The sequence below is a fragment of the Filicampus tigris genome, chromosome 12, assembly GCF_054856515.1.
Source record: "Filicampus tigris isolate MCC_2025a chromosome 12, RoL_Ftig_1.0, whole genome shotgun sequence".
Lineage (NCBI taxonomy): Eukaryota > Metazoa > Chordata > Actinopteri > Syngnathiformes > Syngnathidae > Filicampus > Filicampus tigris.
Genome location: NC_141228.1, coordinates 18975754 through 18998117, shown reverse-complemented (window position 1 = coordinate 18998117; position 22364 = coordinate 18975754). Strand labels below are relative to the sequence as shown.

Below are 22364 nucleotides of genomic sequence, written 5' to 3'. Positions count from 1 at the left end.
GTGAGATGGATAAAACGGGTGGGTTTTCTTGCTAACCACAAACGAATCATCAATCAGAATGCCGTGTTTAGACTACTGTGGAAAAAAAACGACCTGGCTTCCTCTTTAAATAATGATTCAAATAAAAACAATACAGAACTTCGCGTAAGATAAAAAAGTATGCCTTCACGTGATTGGACGAGCAAGTTTGGGGAGGGGGGCGGGGCGACGGGGCGTTACAAACAGAAAAAAAAATCTAAAAGTCGTCATTGATAAGCCAACATGGACTCGATTATCACCACCTTAGCGTCAACTACTGCCGAAGACGATGACAAGCCAAAAATAATCGTGACTGGCCGATATTGGCTTCTATTGATTCTTGCGTGTCTCTTTGCTATTATTTCACTCCTCACTCAGCTGCTCTGCATTGCTTTTCTTTTCCCGCCTGCTGCTTTCATTTCTGCATTTTCCACGCTGGTCAGGCGAAGATCTGGAGAGGAACGACGGGTCCTTCATGAGGCCCTACTACATGTCCCGTGAGCTGCGCGAGATCCTGGGCAAGCACAACGAGGAGCCCATTAGCGAGAATGCTTCCCAGTGAGCCATTTGGCTTCGGCTGTTCCACTCAAAACAAACTGGTGAACGACACTCGCCCTTCTTCCTACCTGCGGCAACAACTTTCGAGCTGCCGTTTCGGGGGCGGGGGGGGGGATGTCGGAAAAGGACAACTCCATTGAAGTCCTCACTTTAAGAATGCACGTCCTTTTTTTTTGTGTGTTGCATTTTCCTGCATTTTCTGCCTTACGGATTGCAATCACATGCCACAATGATGATTATAAAGACAAAAAAACAAAAAATGAGGACTTATACGGGGGCTCCCCGTGGTATAAGGCAAGCGCCATATTTAAGTGGTGGCACACTTTGGTCTTCTGGTCTAACATGTTTTGTATGCACTTTCACTTCCGAGTTAATTAGAAAGTCAACGCAACCCTGTTGAAATAGTTGTGAGAAAAAGGAAAAAAACAAAACGTGAACATGTAGAATCCAATGGAAACAATTGAAAAAGAACAATTGTCATTTTTTGCGCCGATTCTGTATCCGCCCTCGTTTATTTATTTATTTTTTCTCAAGCACGTCAGGTTGTACTAATCATAATATAATGACAGTAATATATGTCTTAGTAATATTTAGGAATTAAGGGATAGGTTGAGCAACAGGTGAAACTTTTTTTTCCCAAGGCGTCGTAGCTAGAAATTCCAAGCTTTTATCGGTCATAAACAAACCAAGCTTTTATCGGTCATAAACAAAAAATGAGCTCCGCGACACTTCTCAAACATCAAGCGTTCAAGAGAGCGAATACATTTCTGTTGTCGTTACTTAAAATTGGTTAATATGTAGAAAAAAAACAGACAACATGGGGACAGACCAATATTTTTTTTATTTGATTTGTGGGAAAAAAAATGACAAGACCAAATTTGGCAATTTCCACCTGACAAGTCCTGTGGGAAGATTGACACATTCTTACTGTATCGTCCTTTCTTCTTCTAATGTACAAAAAGCTTTTGTTGTAACACGGTTGTGTTGACTTTCTTTATCCACTTGACGTGTGTCTAGCATGATTCCTTTAATGGCTGTGGAGGTTTGCCATTCTTGGTTGCTATCTTCCACCATCCTTTTACTTACACACCCACACACACTGAGCCACAAAAAAACAAAAAAAAAAAAAAGGTGTGTTTTATTCAGTCATGACTTCTTCACACATGGCCGTGATGCTCATTTATGTACTGACTTTTAAACCAGACTTGGTGGGAGGTCAAAACTCAAGGGGGAGGGGCTCATGGTGTCTTTTTGTGCCTAGTTGTGGGCGGGTTAGGTGAAATTCTTCTTCTGTGGTTTTAGAGCTAACACCGGAAACTTTTAGCGATATAGTTTGTAAAAGGATGTCAAAGCCATTTTGGGTATTTTTTTTTTTTTTTAAATTGGGTTGTTCAGATGATGTAGTGCTGTTTTAATACTAAGTATAATCGCACATCTGTCTGAAGGTTATTCCGTCTTTTGCATAGAGGACTTTTTTTATCAATGAAATCCAATGACAATGTTGAGTCATTTTGTAAAAAAAAAAAATCAATAAAATTGAATGGTTTAAATGCCTTGTGAGTTGGTTACTGTAACACGCTTGCCGCCGCTGCTACTTCAGTGTTGCGGTTTGGAGCCCAACAACGGCGCCCCTCAAGCGGCCATAGATGCATTTTCAACACCACTTTTTGAGTGGTTCTGATTGCGATCCATTCATTGATCGGTCGGTTCAGTGGTTCTTCCGCAAGCCGGAAAAGTGTATCCTGTGAACTCCTCACACGATTGGGAAAAGCTCATTTAATTGATTCACAATTTTATTTCATTTAAACATTTCTTACATAAGCCCCGCCCCCTTACCCCCCCAACATTACATACAGACAAGTGCACCTCTACTTGACCTTAACATCCAAGAATCTGCATTTGCTCTTACAGTTTGCATATTAAAACATTCTGACAAGAGCCTGCTAGGGGGGGGGGGGGGGGGGCAGATTAAAGCATTAAACCAAAACCAGAATATTTATGAATTTTAGCCCAATCCTGTGTGGGACATTAAGATTAAAAAAAAAAAAAAAAAAAAAAAAAAGCTGGTGTTAAAATCACAATCTTATCAGTGCAACTCTATGGCTAATAACATGATACGTGCTGGATTTCTTGTCCCCTGATTGTAACGTCAGATGACGAACTTTTATTTTGCTAAGCATCTTTGCACACATAAGTAGTATTTTAGCAATTTCCAGGCGCGTGCGAGCGGTCGGCGGCTGGCAACAAATCGACCCATCAAGTCTGACTTTCCACGTACGTAATGCGAGTTAAAGGTTGCGGGGATCCTGTTCAGTCAGCGTGGGAGATATTCCTGATGTGGTGGCGTCCGGGCGACGTCGGATCAGACGGGCGCGGCCTTAAATCTCGTCAGCCGAGCACTCGACGGCCTCATCCTTCACCCGGCCGCCCGCCAAGCGCTGACACGTTTAAGGTCACTTGAGTGTGGATTGCTCCCCTTAGCTCAGTGAGTCCCAACCACTATGCCGCGGCAGTGTCATGAGAGGTGATCAGGTGTAGGGCCCGACCGATTAATCAGCCAGCTGATGTTAGGCCTTTTCAAGACAATAGTAATGAGGAAGTTTTGCCGATGAAAAGCTGACATAATCGTACTTTCTCATGAAACAGTAAATGCTGTTCGGTAGGTATGGGCAGGAAGTAAAGGATTTCATCATATATATATATATATAAATATATATCATCGCTGTCCTGTAAAAAAACACTTATGTCCAATTTTGGATTTTTTTATTTATTTTCACATTAATGCGATGTCTTTAACGCGGAAACACCATTCACGTAAAAATAAGAAAATTGAAAAATGTATCGGAATCCAGATGATTTTGTTGTACAGCCACTTCACAAAATAAAATTGGAGTAAATTCAACCACCATTTTTTTTTTTTTTTCATTCTAATTATTTATTATAACTGCAGTAAATATACAAATGTAACCGGAAATGTAAGGGAAACTTTTCCCAATTTAGTTAAGTAGGCCTATTTCATAGCTTTTTCGGTACTCAAAATATATGATTTGAATTTATGCAATTAAAACGCAAATGGTTGTCCTACATTTATTGGGTACATTCTATAGGTTGTTCGAAGCATTAAGGCACCCAAAAATAAAAGTATTATTTAGAAATATATATGTATTTTTTTTCAAGTGTTAAAAAAAAACAAACAGTTTTGTTGTAAATATGTTTGCTGTGTCTAAATGAATTTTATTTTATTTTTTAAACATTCCAATAGCTCCTTTTGTCTTGGTCAACATATACTTTCTATTTGATGATTTTACTCAAGTAAATATCTCATAAGCTCCGTCGAAAATAGAAGAAAATGTAGGTACATTTTTTCTGCCAACTATCGAAATCAGCCTAAAAAAAAATCTATCGGTCGGGCCCTGATCAGGTGTGTTGTGGGAAATGATCCAATGTCACTTAATTGGTCTGAAAATGATTTACTAACTGCAAAAATGGGCTTGTTGTGCCATTTTTGTTCGATGTGCGCTATTTCTCAGGTAGAAAAACATGCCTTGGCTCAATAACGGTTGGGAATCACTGTTTTAGCGGGACAGGCGGAGGCACGTGGCTCCGAGCGGCCCTACTTGGAGGTGGCGCCGGGCACGCTGATGGAGAGCGCCCGGCGAGGGGCATTGGACACTTGCCGCTGTTGGGACAAGAAGGACTGGCCGGGGGACAGCGCCGAGCCGGCGCGGCCGCCCAGACGCGACTCGATGGCCAGCTTCTGAAAGTTCAGACTCTGAGGGGAAAACAGCGCAGCGCGTTCCTGCGTAACGTGGGTGTGGACGACGACGACGGCGGCGGCTTCGGGGATCACATCTTTGACCTTACCTTGTTGTACCAGGCCGAGACTATCAGCTTCTCCTCGTACTCGCGCAGTCGGGCCTGCTCGCACTGACGCTGCGGGGCGACAATTGGAAAATGTTTCAGCGGGTGCTACACTTCGGCAGTTCACTTTTTTAAAATCTGACTTGTGCGGCAATATGGTGTATGCAGACAATCAAATGTGCCCCCCCCCCAAAAAAAAATGATCGCCTCACCTACTTGCAAATTTATCTGTAGAAATAACTATGTTTTTTTTTTTAATAACTTCATAAGATGGCATCCTCATAGATAAAATCGTTCAATGTGTGGACATGAGTCACCAACAGTCATTTTTTTTTTTTTTTTTTGCAACGGTCCAGTCCAAGTCGGGTTCGGCTGCAGCAATTGTTAATTGATTTCATCATTTCAAATCAATGCGGTAAGGATTTAAAGTAGAGATAGACCGATATGCTTTTGTCAGGGCCGATACCGATTATTAGTAGTCAAGGAGGCCGATAACCGATATTTGGAGCCGATACTCATTTTCAGTGAAAAGTAAAATATTGTCATTCAAATCGAAAGAAAAATGTACGCTTATCTTTGTGGTAACGTATTTAAGCAATAATCGTCCCGGTCTATAATCGATCCATCCCTAATTTAAATACGGAAATACGCAATGAGAAAAGCAATAAAATAAAAAAGAAACATACAAACTGCAGCTTGTAGCCAATCTGTTTTTCCACTTTACCTTAATCCATCATCAATATCATTTACATGACCATGAATGGGAAAGAAAAAAAAAAAAATGTCGAAATCAGTTTTTCAATTTTGGCATATCATTAATAAGTATACAACCCGTTTTTGCAGTTGCCTTCTGTTACATCATGAATTCATAAATTGTATTATTTTTTCAATTATTATTGTAAACCATTGTTGGTATATATGCAACACAGCATCGTATTTTATTTGGTGAATGAGGGGTGGGGTATTTATAAGTTCTTTGAACTTCAACCTACTCCTTTGAGTTTCAATTGAAATCTTATTTTGAAACATGTGAATTTTGTTTTAAACATGATGCTCAAATAATTTTTTTTAAAAAAAAGACCATGTGGAGCGGCATTACCTCCAGGTTGAGGATCTGCTTGTCTCTGTCAGCCAGCTGGTTCCTCAGAGCCTGAATCTCAGCTGTGGCGGGGTTCAGTTTGGGGTCCAGAGCTCGGATGACCTGGGGGGGGGCAAGCACGCCAAGGATCAAAAGCCTCGCCCCCGCTCCGAGGAGAGCGGAAGACCGACCGACTCACATTGCGAGCTTTCTCCAGGTACATCTTGTACCTTTCCTCCATGGCGCTCATGTCGTCGTCCTTCTTTTTCAGCGCAGCCATCAGCTCGTCCACCTTTAATGCTAAGCAAAAAAAAATAATAATTAAAAAAAATATTTGGGAGTCATTAGAAGAGTGCGGCGGCGTGACACTCACAGTTGTGAGTGTTGTCGGGCTGCAGGTCCTCCAGCAGCTCTTTCTTCTTCATGATTTCATCCTGGGCCTCATTCAGCTGGACCCTGAAGAAACAAGTGGGCGGGTTTAGTGTACACGGCATCCGGAAAATATTCAACGCGCTACATTTTGTTATGTTACAGCCTTATTCGAACGTGGACAAAATTCGGTGCGCCCCTCAAAAAAAAAAAAAAAAAAAAAAAAAAATCAACAACACCCAATAATGAGAACCTCCGAACAATATTGACGGTGTATCCCTGATTCTTTAAGAACTTTTTAGGGTTACATTTATTTATTTATTTTTCCAACGCAATTGAATGGGTGTCAATTTTTTTTTATTTGCAGGCTGGCCTGGTCCCTAGACATTTTTTTTTTAAATTCCTTCACAGTACATTTTAACAAAATGTCAAAACATCTTTTCTCACATTCTCAATATGGGTTGTTGTCGAATTTTGAGGGGGACAAAAAAAAAAAATATTTTCATCAATTTTAGAATCATGTTGTGACTAAACCCAAAAAGTATTCTCAGCATTTTACTTTTTTCCCCCCACACATTTAGCCATTTTGAATAAATTCTTAAGAATTTTTTTTTTTTTTTTTTTAAATCATGTCATTATGGATTGTTGTGTGAAGAATTTTGAATTGAATTGAATCCATTTTGGGGATAAGGCCGTAACGGTGCTGTGAATACTTTGCGGGCTATATTATATACTATATTCGATTGCCACATTTTGAACTAGTTTGCATAAGAATAAAAAAAGGCAGGCTCACTTTCCTTATTGTGTTCATTTGATTAGTTTTTTTCCTTACAAATAATGACTGTAATTATGTTAGTTAGAGACTACTGCACTATTTTATAAATCCATTGTGAAGCGAGGCGGCGCCCCCCCCCCCCCACATCTTTCAATTTCCTTCCTGTTATGACCGACGACTTACATGTGAGCATCCAGTTTCCGCTTCAGGTTTGACTGTGAGGTGGTGAACATGGAAAAAGCGTTAATATGGATCCGCACGGCATTCCGATGGAACGTCCGCCAGGAACCGTTTGGCGCACTCACGTCATCGGGCTTGACCGCCTGACTCTGTAGCGCCCTCTGGAGGTCCTCAACCTGCTGCTGCAGCTCGCCGACCCGCTGGCGACTCAATCTGCACATTGAGCAGGTCGCGCAGGGGAAAAGGAGAGGACGCGTGACGCAAATCAAGCAGGTTGCAGCAAGCGACGCCCGGGTAAGAACGGAGTGGAGAAAAGCGAGGTGCGCACATAATCGGGTCAGATTTGAGCATTTTCGCTCGCGAGGTGACATCGGAGAGAGATATCGGAAAACCAAAGCACGCAAAATTGCTCAAATTTGGCCCAATTGCGGGTTAGGTGCGTACCCCGCTTAGGAAGGGCGGAGTCAGCCCCAGTAACCTGTTCTCTGTGTCCAATTGGCTTCGACTCTTGTGAGCGTCCTCCAGCTGAGCTTGCAGGGAGGCGATCTTCTCCCTCTCCGACTCTTCCCGCTGCACTCTCAGCATCCTGTTCTCGTGCTGGAGCCTGATGAACTTCTCTCTAGACGCGAGCCCAAAATCAAGTCAGCGCCCCGCGCGGCGACGAGGTCCGTCGGCGAGGACTTTGCACCTGTGCTCGACGGGAATCAATTCCGCTGCCAGGTTCTCGTGGCTGGGGCTGCTGCAGGAAGGCATCCCTGCAACATGAGACAGTTTGTGTGCACTTTAGAACTCGGGAGATGGACACGCGACATCACAGCGAGGTACTGTAAAAATATTAGATCGAGTGATGCCTTAACCTTTGTGTTTAATTTGTTCCGCGACCTAGCTTGAAACCCAAAACGCCCCCATAAATCCATTTTTTTTTTTTTTTGGGGTAACATCGTTTAATAAGAAAAACAGCACTCTAAAGTACTGTACTTTTTGAAAACACACAATAATAACAAATACAATTCAAAGAATTAAAACGTTTGCACATTATTATTTCATGCTTTAATGCATTGTGTTGCACATTTTGGCCACCAGGGGGCAGTATATTAAAATAATCTACTCAGTAAACTGCACTAATATTCGCCCGGTTTCTCCTGTAGAATTTTGAGGAACAAATGAATTTTGGCGTCACGTAATAACATTTTAAAAAGTGGAGTGAATACTTTCCAAAATGTACTGCGCAGTGCTTTAGCGTTCCCGCATTTAAAAAAAATATCATAAAATAAAAAAAAATCATCATTTTGTGGTGTTGTGTGTAGAATTTTAAAAGAAAATAAAAACTGGTCTGTAAAATAAAATGTGATAAAAGTGAAGCCCTCTTAGCACTTTGAGGATGCGCCGTACCTGCTCGGGAGAGCTGGTGCTGTTGCGCTTGGGTGCAGCGAAGCTCTTCGTTGAGCTCCTTCAGAGAGTCTCGCTCCGCGATGATGCGCTGCCGGCGGAAACGAGCGTTACAAATGCCCCTCCCGTCCCCCGCAACCCTCGACTGTTTCACGCGAGTCGCACCTCTTTCTCCTTGGTCACCAGCTCGTGTTTCTCCTCCAGCTTGGTCAACTCAAAGGCCTGGTTGTCCGCTCGCCTGGTTTCATCCGACAACTTCCTGTGGAGCTCTTGGACCTGATGGGGAGCGCGCGACCAGACGAGCTCAGGTATCCGTTCATTACTTTTTCAAAATCAAATCATCTCTTCCCCTAAAAATAAATGGCCTCACGTTTGATGTGTTTGAAATGAGCAAGTGTTTTGGGATCGTAGTTTGGGGTTGACGAAATTTAGGGTTTAAAAAAAAAAAATAGTATTTAAAAAATAAATAAATAAAAATACATGAATGAGCATACTTGAACATATACACATTACTGAATTAAGATAAGTACTGACCCTTTATTTTGATTTTTTTTTTTTGTTTTGTTTTCTTCGTGTTTTTCATGTTGTTTACATGCTCAATGAATCAATAATTAGCCTACTCGCTGATCATTTGAATTTGAAAAAAAAAAAAATCGTGTGTGTGCCTTTTTTGAGTGGTAAAATCCTCCACCCTCAAAGCCATCAGCACCCCGAAACGTCTGACGGCCCTCGCCATAGGGCGGCTCTACCTGTCGCTTGTACGTCTCCAGCTGCGCCCGGGCGGCGTTGGCCTTGCGCAGTTCCTCCTCCAGGCTGACGGTGTTCTGCATGTAGATGGTGTTGTTCTCCTCGAGAAGCTTCATCTGCCTCTTGAGGTCGCCCAGGTTCTCCAGCTTCCGCTTGTACGTCTCCACCGAGGCCTCCAGCATCACCACCCGGTCCGAACAGTTCCTAAAATGACACACTGATAGATTATTCAAGTGGAATATTTTGGACACTTAATAATCATGCACATTTTGCCAACCTTTATAATCAAAGTCAACAAAGAGCCTATTATTGAATGTCTCGAAAAAAGATTGTCAGCAATTATCCTTTGGTGTAGGGGGTGTTAAGAGTGACTTTACCTCCCGAAACGTTCAGGGCTGACAAGTGTAAACGTTAAGTCAGTTGAATATTTATGATGGTAAGTCCTTAGGTGTGTGGTCAAAACCGGAGATGCGCCGGACTGATTGAGACTTGAAACGGAATAAAAGCCAATAAGGAAAATACATCGCACGGCTCTTCTTTGTATTTCTTGCCAGTCTGGATTCCCTGTAGCATTGTGCTGCCCCTCACAGGTCAGTCTTGGTTGCAAGCCCAAGAAAAAAAAAAAAAAAAAAAGACATTTCCATAATGTGCTAAGATTACAAAACGCCATTAATGTTTTTGTTGAGACATTTTTATTTTATTTTATTTTTTTTTTTACTTTGGCTGGATTTACACTATTGGCACCAAAAATGGACATAAATCAGAAACATACCAGATATCTGCCAATGAGAGGCATTGTAATGCAGAACGTGTGCTGTATGTGGATCCTTAATAAATTCACATTTATTCGTAGATTTATAGTTTAACATTTACATTGTTACATATGTTAAATGTTAACATTTTAAATATTAATTTATAAATGAATTCGCTAGAGGGGTCCGAAAAGTTGCCAAGTTGGCGACAGATTTTCGTTTTTTAACACTAGCTCCTCTGTGTTGGCAGCCATGTTGTTGGTGTAAGCAGTGCACGTCAGCAAGGACTATGGAAACAGTTAAAAACAAAAACAACAACAAAAGCCAGAATTGTTCTGAGAAATACACTTGAATTAACCAATCAAATTGCTGTCATTATATAAAGGAATAACAGATTTTTTTTTTGCCCGGTCCTAGTAAACAGCCCCCCCCCGCCCCCAAAAATGCAAAGGAAATCAACAAACAAACCTCAGCACGTCCAGCTCGTCTTTGAGTGATCGCGACTCCTCCGCCAGGCCGGTGAGCTCGTTGTTACGATGCTGGACTTCCACCAGCTGCTTTTCCAGCTCCTCGCAGTGGATCCTGTAGTCGTCCTTGGCGGCCTCCAGCCTGAGAGGGAAAAAAACAAAAAACAAAAAAAAAAAAAAACACAATGGGTCTTAAGTCTTGGTTTCGGTTTCCTCCTCGTGGCTGTTTTGTACGTTGGGGGACTCGCCTGAAGTTCTCCTCTTGCAGCGTTTCCAGCTGCTGCTGTAGCTGGCTGTGCTTCCTGCCCGACAGCGTGTTGGGGTCGTCAAAGGTGTCCAATTGATTGGCCTGGTCGGTCAGGACGTCGCTCTCGGCCAGCAGCGTGTTTTCCTCTTGGAGAAGTGCGACCTGAGCAAGAGGTTGAGAGACGAGGGTAACCTCATAGAAGGAGAGTCTTCAAGGTGCGGTAGCGGTTAATAAAAAGAGTGCAAGTTAATCCATGCACAAACACGCAGTTAGTCAGCCCACATTTCTTCAGGTAGTACAGTAAACCGCCACTATTCACAGGGCATCGGGACCGAACCAAAAACTTTAGGGAGAACACTCTGCTTGGGCATCTCAGGGCATTAAAGAAAGAGCACAGAAATGCAGATAAGATGAGATTTTCAACAAATAGCTGAAGACGGGTTCATTGGAGGAAAAAAAAAAAATGCAAATAGGAAAATTTGTTTATAGTAAATAGGGCCGGCTGAACAATCAATCGAATTCAAATCGGCATCACAGTGGAGTAGAATGCAGTTTTCATTGCATGTTTACATATTGTTTCATGAAACATGACAAGTTGAAGTGATAAAGCTGTAGATTTGTTTGGACTTTTGTTGTAATCTGATGTTAACGCCACACTTGTTTGGTAACATTTTGTGTATTGTCGTAGCCAACGCTTAAGACAGCAAGTCAACCTGCTTATTATGTTAATAACTCTAAATTAAGTAGATAAACTGTCTTTAAAATAGAGTCATGGTTCATTTGTCTTTATTTTTGCTTAATTAGAGCGCGAGCCAACCCAAACATTTTTTTTTTTTTTTCAAGAATATATTCCCAGCAGGCCCACTAGTTGAAACACAGCATTCTGATTAAATTTTGCATTTGTGGAATTTAAGCAGCAAAATGCTCTCGTTTTTAGCCCTCTGTTGGGGCGGCCATTTTGTCTTCTGTCGACTGAAAATGACATCACAACCGCTCACAACGACCAATCACGGTTGACCAGTTTTCTGAGTCTGAGCCGTGATTGATCGTTGTGAGCAGATGTGATGTCATTTTCGCGCGACAGAAGTGACAAAATGGCCGCCCCCGGAGATGGCTAAAAACGAGTGGATGAACACAAACGCGATATTTATCAGAATGCCCTGTTTCAACTAGTGGGCTTGCATAGAACATATTCTTGAAATAAAACTGCTTTAAGCCTAACGTATAAGACCAAAACATTTTTAAACTACATGAGAAAAGGACCTCCCCCCCAAAAATAATCGCATATTAAATCGCAATCACAATATTGAGAGGGGAGGAAAAAAACGTTTTTTTTTTTTTTTTAAATGCAGGTAAATGCGTGAAGAGCAAATCACACATAAGTAGGGGTTCACTGTACCATCAAATGCTAAATTGCATCATCCTGTATGTGATTCAATGCAAACAGGATGGCTGTGAAGCGTCCCGACGGAGCCACCTGTTAGCGTCAACATCCAAGCAGCGCAGCGGTTTAGTTTGGCTCACGTGGGACTTACCTGCCGGCCAACGCGGGGGCCTGGCGGAGCGGCAAAGGTGACAACTGAATCTGTCGAGAGTTCGGTTGAAGACGGGATGGGTCAGTGCCTGCTGATGAGTGCGGTGTGAACGCAGAGAGCCGCCGGGCAGACTGTATAAGCTCGCAGCCCTTCTGCCACAGCAGCTCCAGACAATGGCGAGATTTTGTTTACACTGACCCGCAGACAAGCGTGTGTGTGCTTTCACTGTGTGTGTGTGTGTCCGTGTGTGTTTAGAAGAAGAGTAGTCACCTGCTGGTCCAGCTCCTGGCAGCGTTGCGCGAGCGCTTCCTTCTCGGAGGAAAGTTCCGACACTGCCTCCAAAGCTTTAATTAGCTGGACACACGCACACGGACAAGCTAAATTAAATTAAATTAACAACATTTAGTTTTGAGGTTGGGTACACGCATTAGCTAAAATTGTTGAGTTTTCGGGTATGTTGAGGCTTTGCCAAAAAGTGATTCACTCAAACCCGTGTTCGTTGTCATTTGACCAGATTTCCTAGTAGGAGTCAATCAAAATATGAGCCATGGAATTTGCACAAAATGGTTGCTTCAAACAAAAATGGTCAACTTCCTTTTGTCCTGGGTCCTAGCGACTTTTTGGACTGTTTTGTGTCCTGGAATTCAACCCAAATAGCTGCTTCAAAACAAAATGGCAGACTTTGGACTTGGGTTTTAAAGACTTTTTCCACACATCCTGTTATGATTCATGTCGATTGTTCAAACTGGTTTCACAGGGTAATTCTTTTCCTTTTTTTTAAAGGCCTAAAGTACATTTTCACAGGAATACAAAATTGTTCTCAGGCATGCTGAGGCCCCCAAAAATGTGATTCCAGCGCTTGAACCCTATACCAATAGCACTGACCTGCTGTTCCAGGTCCCCAGACAGCTCTGCTCCTAAGGGGGACATGGTCTCTCTATGTAAGAGCTGTAAAAAAATAAAAATAAAATAATAAAATAAAGTCAGCAGGCTTTTCAACCATTTACACAAGGAAAGCGTTCCTCAGCAAGCAGTATGTGTAATGGCTTATGATGCACGGACTGGACCTCCTGTATGGCTGCCATGACGACGTGCTGCACGGACTCCTCCAGCGTCATGATGATCTGGATGTATTCTAGCAATGGGGAGATGCACACTCAATATGCTGCTGTTGTTGTTGTTGTGCGCATGTAGGGCTGGACAATACAGCCTTAAAATAAGATTTTCTTCACAAAAATCACAATTCAATCCATTTTTTCTCGTTGCTAGAAAATGCAAATAATTATGTTACATTTTTTTTTTTTGCGTTATTTGCACGTGTGGCGGGCACCCCACCTTTCTTGCGCTCGCATTTGACGGCACAGCCCAGGACGAGCTGCAGCAGCCGACCCAGCTCCGCGGGGTCCGAGTGCTCGGCAACCAGGGCCACGTCTGGCAGGGGGAAGTCAGACAGCCCCTGGACCAAGACCTGGTACGAAGTACAATGAGTTACACCTCGCACAAAATGGTGAACTTTTTGCCTCGGTAGCCTGGAGATGTGATTATATTAGCGCATACCGCACTTGATCCGAGTTTTTTTTAACCACAATGCACACTGTGTTCTTTCTTGTGCGTCTTGCTAACAACACAACGGCGCGCCTGATTGGACACGCAAACACAATGAACGAGATGAGGAGACGATGAATGACCTTTCCGGCCTACCTCATTGTAATACTCTAGCACCATCTGCAGGATCTTCTTCAGGTTGTTCAGCTGTGGAGATCACACAGCCACACGCACACATTCAGACATAAGACTATTAAAATACGGTCCTAGTACAGTAGTCAATAAAACTTGGCGAACAGATGAAATTGATAGATCTTACAGTTTAAGGTCTGCCATCCACAAACGTAAACTCTTTGTCCTCACTTTTAAAACAATTCAGCTCACACTGACAGACGAACTGTGCCTTGGTGATAATCCTAGTGTCACTTTGACTCTTCGATTAAACCTCATTAGTAAACAACTTTGCTGCATTTGGAACACTCGTAGGCTAGATCAACCAGAGTTGGAAGTTCCATTGTAACTAGAGAGAAGAAACATAACCAGAGCAGGCTTGCAGGAAGAGGCAGTGGCGGGTATTAGCTAGTAAACGTAGCGAGCAAACATAATACATGTAGGTGAGCGGGGTTTGTGTGCTGTGTTAAACTGGGAGCAGCCGCAGCAGCAGCGCCCCCTGGTGGAGGTGAGGACTAAAGCAAAGAGAGGATTTGGGAGAGCAAAAGATGGGAGATGACCGAGAGCTGCTCTCCACCTTCAGCCTCCAGTTGTCATCCACGTCTGTTTTGATGCGAGCGAGCCATCCGTCAGTGAACCATGAGGGGTCTCTGCGTGACACACACCGTGCTCATCGTTAATCACCGCATTATTCACGCCAGTGGGGTTGGCTTTTGCCATTTACTTTTTCTGAATGAATGCCCCAGGGTGTGTGTGCATGTGCTTCTCCTCACATTTGCTGCAGAGCCTGCGATATGGCGGCGCCGGTGGTCAGGTCCTCTACTGTTGTGCACGGTGCAGAGGTGTTGAAGGTCTGTAGCTGCAGAGAAGATGGGAAAAATAACTTGCAAAATGTTTCCTCATCTAACACCTCCAATCATAGTCTTATTTAATAGGTCAGCCTACTTAAGGATGTTGTTGCTTAAAGAAACCGTTAATGATAAGGACTTAATTAGATGTCGTCCGTCGTCTGCCGGGTGAACAGATTAGTGTGCTAAATGTAATCGGGTGGAGATCGATAGGCCAAAAGCTTCAAGTTATAGAATTTCACCAAATAGAGAGGCTCAGAAGTTACCGGTACTTTTGAGAGAACAAGCGCTTCACTGCACAGGTTTGCTTGAACTTGAAATTTCTCAAATCTCATTCCTAAAAAGTCAGTTTAAGACAAGCCATTAAGCCCTAGAATTGCTCAGTTTAAAATGCCACACAAATCCTCCCCCAAAAATTTGATTGACTTGAAATTTCTCACACCAATTTAGCTCAAATTCATAATAATAAAAAAAAAAGTTCTGAAATGAAAATGTAACCAGATGTGATAGGCTGCCATCAGCTCAAAAGTTAAGTGACAGCTAGGCCACGTGGCTCACCAACCAAATCTAATTGAATTTGAAAATTCTCATACAAGTCCAGCTCAGTTTACTCGACAAAAAAAAAAAAACTCTGAGGCATAGAATTACAGCTACGAAGCTCCAGTTACATTTGACAGTGCACAGGCATCTGATTGACCTGACATTTCTCACACCAATTTTGCTCAATTTTTCTCGCACAAAAAAACTTCAATCATGATTTTTCACCAAATGGTTCTGTCAGCGAGGTCAAAAGTTTGACTTCGTAGGCCAAGCAAGTGCCTATCAAAACGTTAATGAAATAAGGACTTAATTAGATGACTGCCGTTACTCGTCTGCCTGGTTAACCGGATTAGTGTTCTAAATGGGGGGATATCGTCTCGGGGGCTCCAAACTGGCAACCTTTGTTGACATTAGCTGTGGCACGCGACCTCCCGGGTAAGCCAATACAAGCCGATACGTACAATTAACTGCTGTTAAACAACTTGGATTTTAAAAATGAGATGACACGTTGTGATAATATTTGACGCTAATGTACTTTAGTTAGTATTTTTATCGAAGAGCCCGACCACCTCCAAACAGGTGCTGCCTGTTGGCATCGACTGGTTTCCGTGTGTCAGACAGCGTAGGTGCCCTGCAAAAACAAACATCAAAACTCACCCATATTATGAGGCTTTCAACCAAAATCGTTTTGCTCTCGTCCATTTGTCCCGACTATGCAGATAAATACATAAACTACGTCCTCTCCACCGCTCTGTCTCCCCGCTTTTTTTGCATTTGACCTCACCTGCTGTCGAGAGGTAAAGCTTTAACGTCAATTACGTAGAAATAGTGGAGGTAACGATCGCTCTGCCACAAATAGCGTAAAAGCGAAGGTGAATAGCAAATCGGCTTTTCGCCTTATTTTTTTCAGCGTTTACTCGCGCTGGCGGCGTATCCAATCAACGTCGAGACGCTTGAAGATTGACAGCCACGTAAACCAATCGTGGGACGTCATGAGAGATTTTTTTTTTTTGGTCAGAACAAATTAAAACAAAAAATAAGTACTAGCAATATTATTATCATTAATATAATTAATAATGAATACAAATAAATAAATATATTATACAATACAGTATGTGATTTTATTTTCGGAACTATTCTGTGGTGTGTGTGTGTGTGTTTTCTGATAATCCCTTAGATAGGGTCTCTCATAAAAGCATAAAGATAAATTAACCACTATGTCATAAAACTGCAGTAGTACTGAAAGTAAGCTACTTACCATTTGACATGATATGTCTCATGCAAGACCAGCTCAGTTTTTAGTTTATAAAGATAAAGATAGGCCAAGTGTCTATAACCAAACATGTCTTTATCGAATTTGAAATTTCTCATCACATCACAATGAGGTACACCGGAGTGTTACAAGAGTAAAATTCCTCACACAAGTCCAGCTCAATGGGCTCTACAAAAACTCATCTTGATCATGAAAATGTATCGGCCAATTTAAGTGCCTCACCAAAAAGGTCTGATTAACTCATTTCTCACACAAAAAAAGTGTCATGACCATAGAATTTCACTAGTTGGAAGGAATTTGACCAAGCTCAAAAGTTACTTTTGACAGGTCAAGCATCTCACTAAACAGGTCTGATTGACTTGGAACTTCTTTGACCTCTCTAGTCACGTTCACACAAGTCGGTAGTCTTTGACCTATGCCATAGCATCTGTTTGGCGGAATTAACATGCGTATGTAATAGATGGTATTTTATGACTTGTATTGCTTTTGTTATTGTACACTGAGCAGATGTTTACCTATACTGCAGAAGGTTCTATTTCCTGCCCTGTGCTCATCATTACACTTTGCCCCTCTTGGAGAAGAAGAAGGAAAAAAAAAAATACTGTGATGTTTAACGATGACCCAAGACTGGACTTTGGTGCAGCAGCCAGGCTTTTTATCTCTCTTCCGAGACCCTAAGCCCCCTCCCTCACTGAGTGACCTAATGCTATTTTTAGATGATCTGCTGCATGTGTAGTGCTTCTCAGTGGAAGGTGAGGACGCGTCAATATTTGCGAGGGCACTTCCCACAGGAATTGAAATTTCTCACACAAGTCCAACTTGGTGAACTGGACTCTACAAAAAAGCCGATTGGATCATTTCACCAGATGGAGGAACTGATACAAAAGTCCCCAAAGTTAGTTTGACAAGCCAGTGCCTGAATAAAAAAAAGTCTGATGGAACTTAAAATTTCTTACAGCATGGACTTTCACTAGAGGGACTGGTTGTTACAAAGCTCAAATGTTTGATTGGCTTGGAATTTCTTACTCAATTCCAGCTCTGTTCAGTCAATAAAAAGCCTCTTGGACAGTGACTTGATTGGCCTGATTTGCCTCACGAAATAGAATTTGAAATTTCTCATGTGCCTCCTGTGTGTTTATTTTAGTGCCATCATAATGAGGTAGAATGGCGCGTTAGGTAAATAATTGTCCAGGTCAGCCCTAGCCTACTTTTAAGTGGGCGTGCTCCGGTTCCTTCAATCTGCTGCAGTCGCGTGACCAGCGTTGGAATGCGCATTTCGTTTTATGGCTTGCGGCAATGTTTTTCCGCGTTCATTTGCTAATCCGACCAGCAGCGTTTACATGACTTCATGGGGTTACTGCTCGTAGCACGCAAAGCCGGAGAGGAGAAGGTGGTTGATGATTAACAGGCAGATGTCATTTAGGCCGCACCAGCATGCTGACGAGCCGCATTTCACTTCCTCCTCGCCAGCCTGCTTCAGCTTCACTATGAGCGCCCGTCACATCTCCAAGATCAGGTCAGGTTGGACGCTTGGCACGAAATCCAGCAACGCTTTTCAGTTTGAGTGGGATGTTTTGGGGATGGAAATGTGCTCCAGATGGCATACGAATGTTGTTAACCTGGAATAGGGATAGGCAACTTCAATGATGGAGAGGGCACAATTTTTCATCAGCCGTACTCCGGGGGGGTTCACATAGGACCACTCGCTTCCTAAAAAGGTGTATGACAAAAATGGCTTTTGGAGTATGTACAAAATATGTCCATGCAGTATGTCTGTTTTTTTGTAATTATTCCATGCATTGAAAAAAAATGATGGTTGGATTTACTCAATTCAATTTTGTCAAGTGGTTGCACAAAATAAAATCTGAATCCAGATAGATTTTTTAAAGCAGACTATACTAAGTTCTAACTTTAAAATTTGATTTGGATATGGATGATTTTATTATGTGCAACCACTTGACAAAAATAAAACTGAGTAAATTCAACAATCATTTTTTTCAGTGTGCTCAATGTCTGTAGAGAAGATCCAGTTTTCAACAACAAAGGGTTTAACCAATCAAAAAATAACCACGTACTGTGATGGCGATGCACATCTGTAGATATTCACGTTCGCTTGAGTTTGATACACTGTTCGGCTCATTCTGAGCGTCCAAGCAACTTTTTTTTTTCCACATGCCCATAATTCCCTCGTTCTCCAAATTTCAGTTTTCGCAATGAAAGTCTAACATTCCATATTTACAAAAACAAATTCAACAGCATTTCAATTGAGATTGGCGGCATTTACCGGCAATTTCCTCAGAAATTGCGTTCTCTGGCTTCTTAGTGCTGCTTTAAAAATGGCGCTTCATAAAATGAGCGACGCTTTAAAAAGGGATGTATGTAGTCTATGACTATTCTTATCGCAGCCATCAGATTTGAAAGGATGCGTGTTTACCTTGGCGTCCTGTCACATTGCAGATGGTGCCGTCTTCCTTCTCAAGGTCCAACTGGTCAGGGTCACCCGGGCTCGCCCCAAGGCCAGACACCGCCGCCGCCCACAACCAGCAGCATGGTAAACATGTCATCATTTCATTTTGATTTGCTGTATGTTTTTTTTTTTCTTCAACTCCCTTCTCATTTCCCCCCACCCCCCCCTGTTATGGAATTGCAATGCATTTTGAAATATGTTTGGTTTAAAGTGTCAGCTTTACAGATGCCATATCTGGTATAGTCTGTGTGGAATCAGTCTTCACAAAACCTGCCTATTATTTTTGGGGAGGCTATTATCATTGTTATATTCTAATATAATAAATACTGTATATTTAGGGATTAATATGTATGACAAGCATACAGGCTGTAAAAGCTCTCTAATATAATCCTGCCGCTCCCTTTTGGAGCTTGAACAGGGCCATAGTTGTGTCGTTTTTTTAACCCCCACCCTTTAATCTACTTTCTGCTTTATTTTGTTGTTGCTGGTGCAGGAATGTTCGCAGTTGTGTCCACCGACAAGCCAGCGAGAGCGACATTGTCCAGTGTGTCTGCAGGTGGCCAGCTTCCCCGTGCAGACCAACTGCGGACATTTATTCTGCGGTATGAGTGCGCGCGCACACATGCGGGGCTCCGCCCCTACACGGGCTGATTAGATTTGTTTATGGTGTGAGTGTGAGTGGTCAATGCTTGTCTTTCTGTGTGGATGTACCACGTTTTACGCTCCAGCTCACCCGATGAGGACAAGCGCTGTAAAAATAAATAAATCAATCAATCAATGAAATAAGAAAAAAAAAAATGGATGGATGAATGGAAAATTAATTCCAATTTAGTTTCTGAAATTGCCCAGCAGCTCTAGGAGAGATTGGGGACATTTCTTGTTCATATTCTTCAAAAAAGGAAGATTATGGCCAATTGTGATCCAGCGGTTGTTTGCCCATGCAAAAAGGTGGTCTGCTCTTGTCACACTTTTGTGTGTTTAATTCATCAGTGTGACGCGTGCGGTCTGGGGGCCATCTGTCCACTGTTTAATGACTAACTCTTATCAGCTGACTCAACTGCCCTGATAGGCAAAAACATTCATCAACCCATTCATCTACATTTTGTAATGTTTACCATTATTATTTTACTAGTCGTATTTAAAGCAACACTAGGTACGTTTTCGACCTTAATAAAATATTTTCCTAACTCCTCTGATGGAACATCGACTTACAACTGGTTGATTGGTACATTTGGCATGGCCTGAGGGGGTCTGTATCGTTTTTATTGGCACTATGCAATTTTGAGGAGGGGGGTAGGAACCCTACCACACAAAAAAACTACAAATGTGCTGACATGCTTTACGTCATATATCACTTCTCCCCGTTCCCCATTGGTTAGAAAGACAGTAGGTGATTCTCACGTCTAAGTGCAATTACTGGTGTCAAGGCAGAAGCTGCAAAACAACCAAAGAAACAAAAGGTTTTGTGTGAAGAGACAAAAAAAAGGGATTCCACTCACATATAAGACTTTGCTCGTGAAAGTCCGCCGAAGTTTGCACTCGGGATCGCTAACGGAAATGATTGAAATGATTGAAGTGATAAAAAAAAAACTGATAAAATACGGGAAAACGTACAAGTTGACAGGTATGATGTGTATTTTGCTTTCAATCATTTTTACATTTTCATTTTTTTCCTGGTCTTGCAGCTCCATGTTTGATCGCCTATTGGAGGCACGGGACATGGTTGGATGCGGTCAACTGTCCCCTCTGTAGACAAAAGGTACCAAACTACATTACGTGTTTATATATAGTGAACCGCCGCTATTTGTGGGGGAGAGTGACCGACCCCTGTAGCGACTGGCGAAAATGTAACAACACCAAGATTCGACCAGATGGTGCCAAAGTAAAGCTTTTATTGTTTAAATAAGGTGACGTGGAGGTTTTGCAATTAAAAAAATGTGCAAATATGCAAATTCACAAATATGTGGAGGCTCACTGTACATTGTTATGTGTGTTTGTTTGAATGGAGTGAGTAAGTTTAAAGTTTAAGTTTCTACTCAGGTTAGCGCCATGTGTCAGCTGTTTAACGAGAGCCGACCGGACCAGCAGTCCAAGGCAGTTCTGGGCCAAATAAGCGACTACAACAAACGCTATTCTGGAGCGCCCAGACGGGTGAGTACACCCTTAAAACAAAACTTAGAAAAAAAACATAAAATCAATTTGTTTTTTTTTTGGTTTTTTTTAATGTTGCATTTTTTCCCCAGTAGCCTATTAGTCTTACTTTTTTTTTGGTATTTTTTTTCAAGTTGTTTTATTTTAAAATATTTTAATGATTTTGATTAGATTCTATTTTTATATGTGGATGATTTTACTTATTTAGTAATTTTTTTTAATACATTTTTACGTGTTACTCTAATTTCTTAATTTTCCTAATTTTTTCTAACATATTTGAACAATTTTTGTCAGTGTATTTTTATTTTTAACTAAATGTAGTTTCTTATTAAAATAAGAAAGTACATGTTTTAAGTTTCTTTTATTTTTTGATAAGATTTTGGTTTCAATTATCATTTTGTTTTGATCATCACCATAATGTTTTCTTTTTTAATGCATTTATATTCTGTAGCCAATTTTGGCTATATGTACGTATTTGTATGTTTATGCTCCGTTCCGTTTCCAGATCCGAGACTACCTGTCGGACGCTCCCGTCCTCCTGCAGCTGGCGGTCCGCGGTTCGGGCACCCCGGGGGGTCTGGTGTGGCTCTTCTTCTTGCGGGTGGCGCTGTGCTGCGCCGGTGCCGCCGTCTCCGCGGCCTCTCAGCCATCCCCATCGGGCTCCCCGAAAACGTCCTCGTCCCTCTGCGGCCTCTTGGGCCTACTGGACGACCTGGTGGTGGTGGTCCTGCTCCTCCTGTGTGTCCTCAACGTCAATCATCAGATGGCGACGGGGAGAGGGCACTCGGATGGCGCCAGAGTTGTGGCCAGCTAGAAGAACATGCAAACATTTCAAAATCATTACGTTTAAATGGTTGGCATTCTACTAATCTGGACTGAACATCCCTGTAAATATACTGTATATTGTTTTTCTGTGTAATAAAATATTTGTTTTCTCTCAAATCAAAAATGTTTCTAGTGTTCAAATGATTTGGAAGTTTTATCAAGTTTGATTATTTTAAAATATACATTTTAAGCTTTTATTTAAATACATAGGCCCTGTCTGTTTTATATTTTGAAATTCATAATATTTTTAAATATATTACATTTTTATATTGTAGTTTTAAGGTATTAAATTGTGTTTTTTAAAATCTAGTTTACTATCCATTTTACTTTTTCTGTTTGTAATTTTCTTTTTTACAAACTTTAGTTTTAATGTAATTTTGATAACTGAAAATATTGGTACTCTATTTTAACTTTTTTTTCATTTTCATTCATTTAAAAAAAAAAAAAAAAAAAAAAAAAGTATATTCTTAATGTTTGTATTTGATTTTCTGTCACTGTCATTTTGGTTTATGGCCACTTGCGTGAAGGTCCGCCACTGTTGTATGCATTCTCGACTTCATTATGTCAG

At 41.7% G+C, this 22364-nt stretch overlaps 3 protein-coding genes across 8 annotated transcripts in view; 2 read left to right on the top strand and 1 right to left on the bottom strand.

Annotated features, from left to right (window-relative positions):
• LOC147138990 (choline transporter-like protein 5-B) overlaps window positions 1–2129 on the top strand; it is a 29537-nt gene extending 27408 nt beyond the window's left edge. For 3 of the 4 annotated variants that reach the window (XM_086046607.1, XM_086046611.1, XM_086046609.1), the window contains one exon: window positions 462–2129. In XM_086046607.1, the coding sequence (XP_085902733.1) occupies window positions 462–580 (119 nt within the window). In that variant the 3' untranslated portion in view covers window positions 581–2129. Of the gene's footprint in view, window positions 1–396 lie in introns of all 4 variants that reach the window. The other variant, XM_086046608.1, reaches the window with a different exon arrangement.
• On the bottom strand, window positions 1399–15897 carry hook1 (hook microtubule-tethering protein 1). 2 transcript variants are annotated; one of them, XM_086046605.1, is made up of 22 exons: window positions 15738–15897; window positions 14466–14551; window positions 14270–14342; window positions 13678–13728; window positions 13312–13444; window positions 13044–13111; window positions 12862–12924; window positions 12247–12330; window positions 10443–10603; window positions 10196–10336; window positions 8978–9179; window positions 8394–8504; window positions 8232–8319; window positions 7528–7594; window positions 7318–7458; window positions 6965–7052; window positions 6843–6874; window positions 5889–5971; window positions 5715–5815; window positions 5537–5638; window positions 4441–4509; window positions 1399–4348 (listed from the first exon to the last, which is right to left on the bottom strand). In XM_086046605.1, the coding sequence occupies exons 1-22, from the start codon at window positions 15780–15782 to the stop codon at window positions 4190–4192; spliced, it is 2148 nt and encodes a 715-aa protein (XP_085902731.1). In that variant the 5' UTR covers window positions 15783–15897; the 3' UTR covers window positions 1399–4189. The 2 variants fall into 2 exon arrangements, with proteins under 2 accessions (XP_085902731.1, XP_085902732.1); XM_086046606.1 differs by lacking the exons at window positions 14270–14342; window positions 14466–14551; window positions 15738–15897 and adding an exon at window positions 13841–14260.
• LOC147138988 (E3 ubiquitin-protein ligase RNF170) lies at window positions 15424–21878 on the top strand. Of its 2 annotated transcripts, XM_086046622.1 has the most exons (7): window positions 15486–15515; window positions 17777–17869; window positions 18811–18904; window positions 19314–19422; window positions 20506–20579; window positions 20861–20971; window positions 21477–21878. In XM_086046622.1, the coding sequence occupies exons 2-7, from the start codon at window positions 17841–17843 to the stop codon at window positions 21783–21785; spliced, it is 726 nt and encodes a 241-aa protein (XP_085902748.1). In that variant the 5' UTR covers window positions 15486–15515; window positions 17777–17840; the 3' UTR covers window positions 21786–21878. The 2 variants fall into 2 exon arrangements, with proteins under 2 accessions (XP_085902747.1, XP_085902748.1); XM_086046621.1 differs by lacking the exon at window positions 17777–17869 and having other exon boundaries at window positions 15424–15515.
• The last annotated feature ends 486 nt before the right edge of the window (window positions 21879–22364 follow it).

Bases quoted from the DNA above. Each gene is read 5' to 3' on its own strand.
- LOC147138988 (XM_086046621.1), top strand. From the start codon at position 15,442: ATGGGGGGATATCGTCTCGGGGGCTCCAAACTGGCAACCTTTGTTGAC. The intron at 15,516-18,810 runs GTAAGCCAATAC...GTCACATTGCAG, and splicing joins TGTGGCACGCGACCTCCCGG to ATGGTGCCGTCTTCCTTCTC. The intron at 20,580-20,860 runs GTACCAAACTAC...GTTTCTACTCAG, and splicing joins GTCCCCTCTGTAGACAAAAG to GTTAGCGCCATGTGTCAGCT.
- hook1 (XM_086046605.1), bottom strand. From the start codon at position 15,782: ATGGACGAGAGCAAAACGATTTTGGTTGAAAGCCTCATAATATGG. The intron at 14,343-14,465 runs GTGAGGAGAAGC...TGTGTCACGCAG, and splicing joins TCGCAGGCTCTGCAGCAAAT to AGACCCCTCATGGTTCACTG. The intron at 5,972-6,842 runs GTAAGTCGTCGG...TTGTTTCTTCAG, and splicing joins CGGAAACTGGATGCTCACAT to GGTCCAGCTGAATGAGGCCC.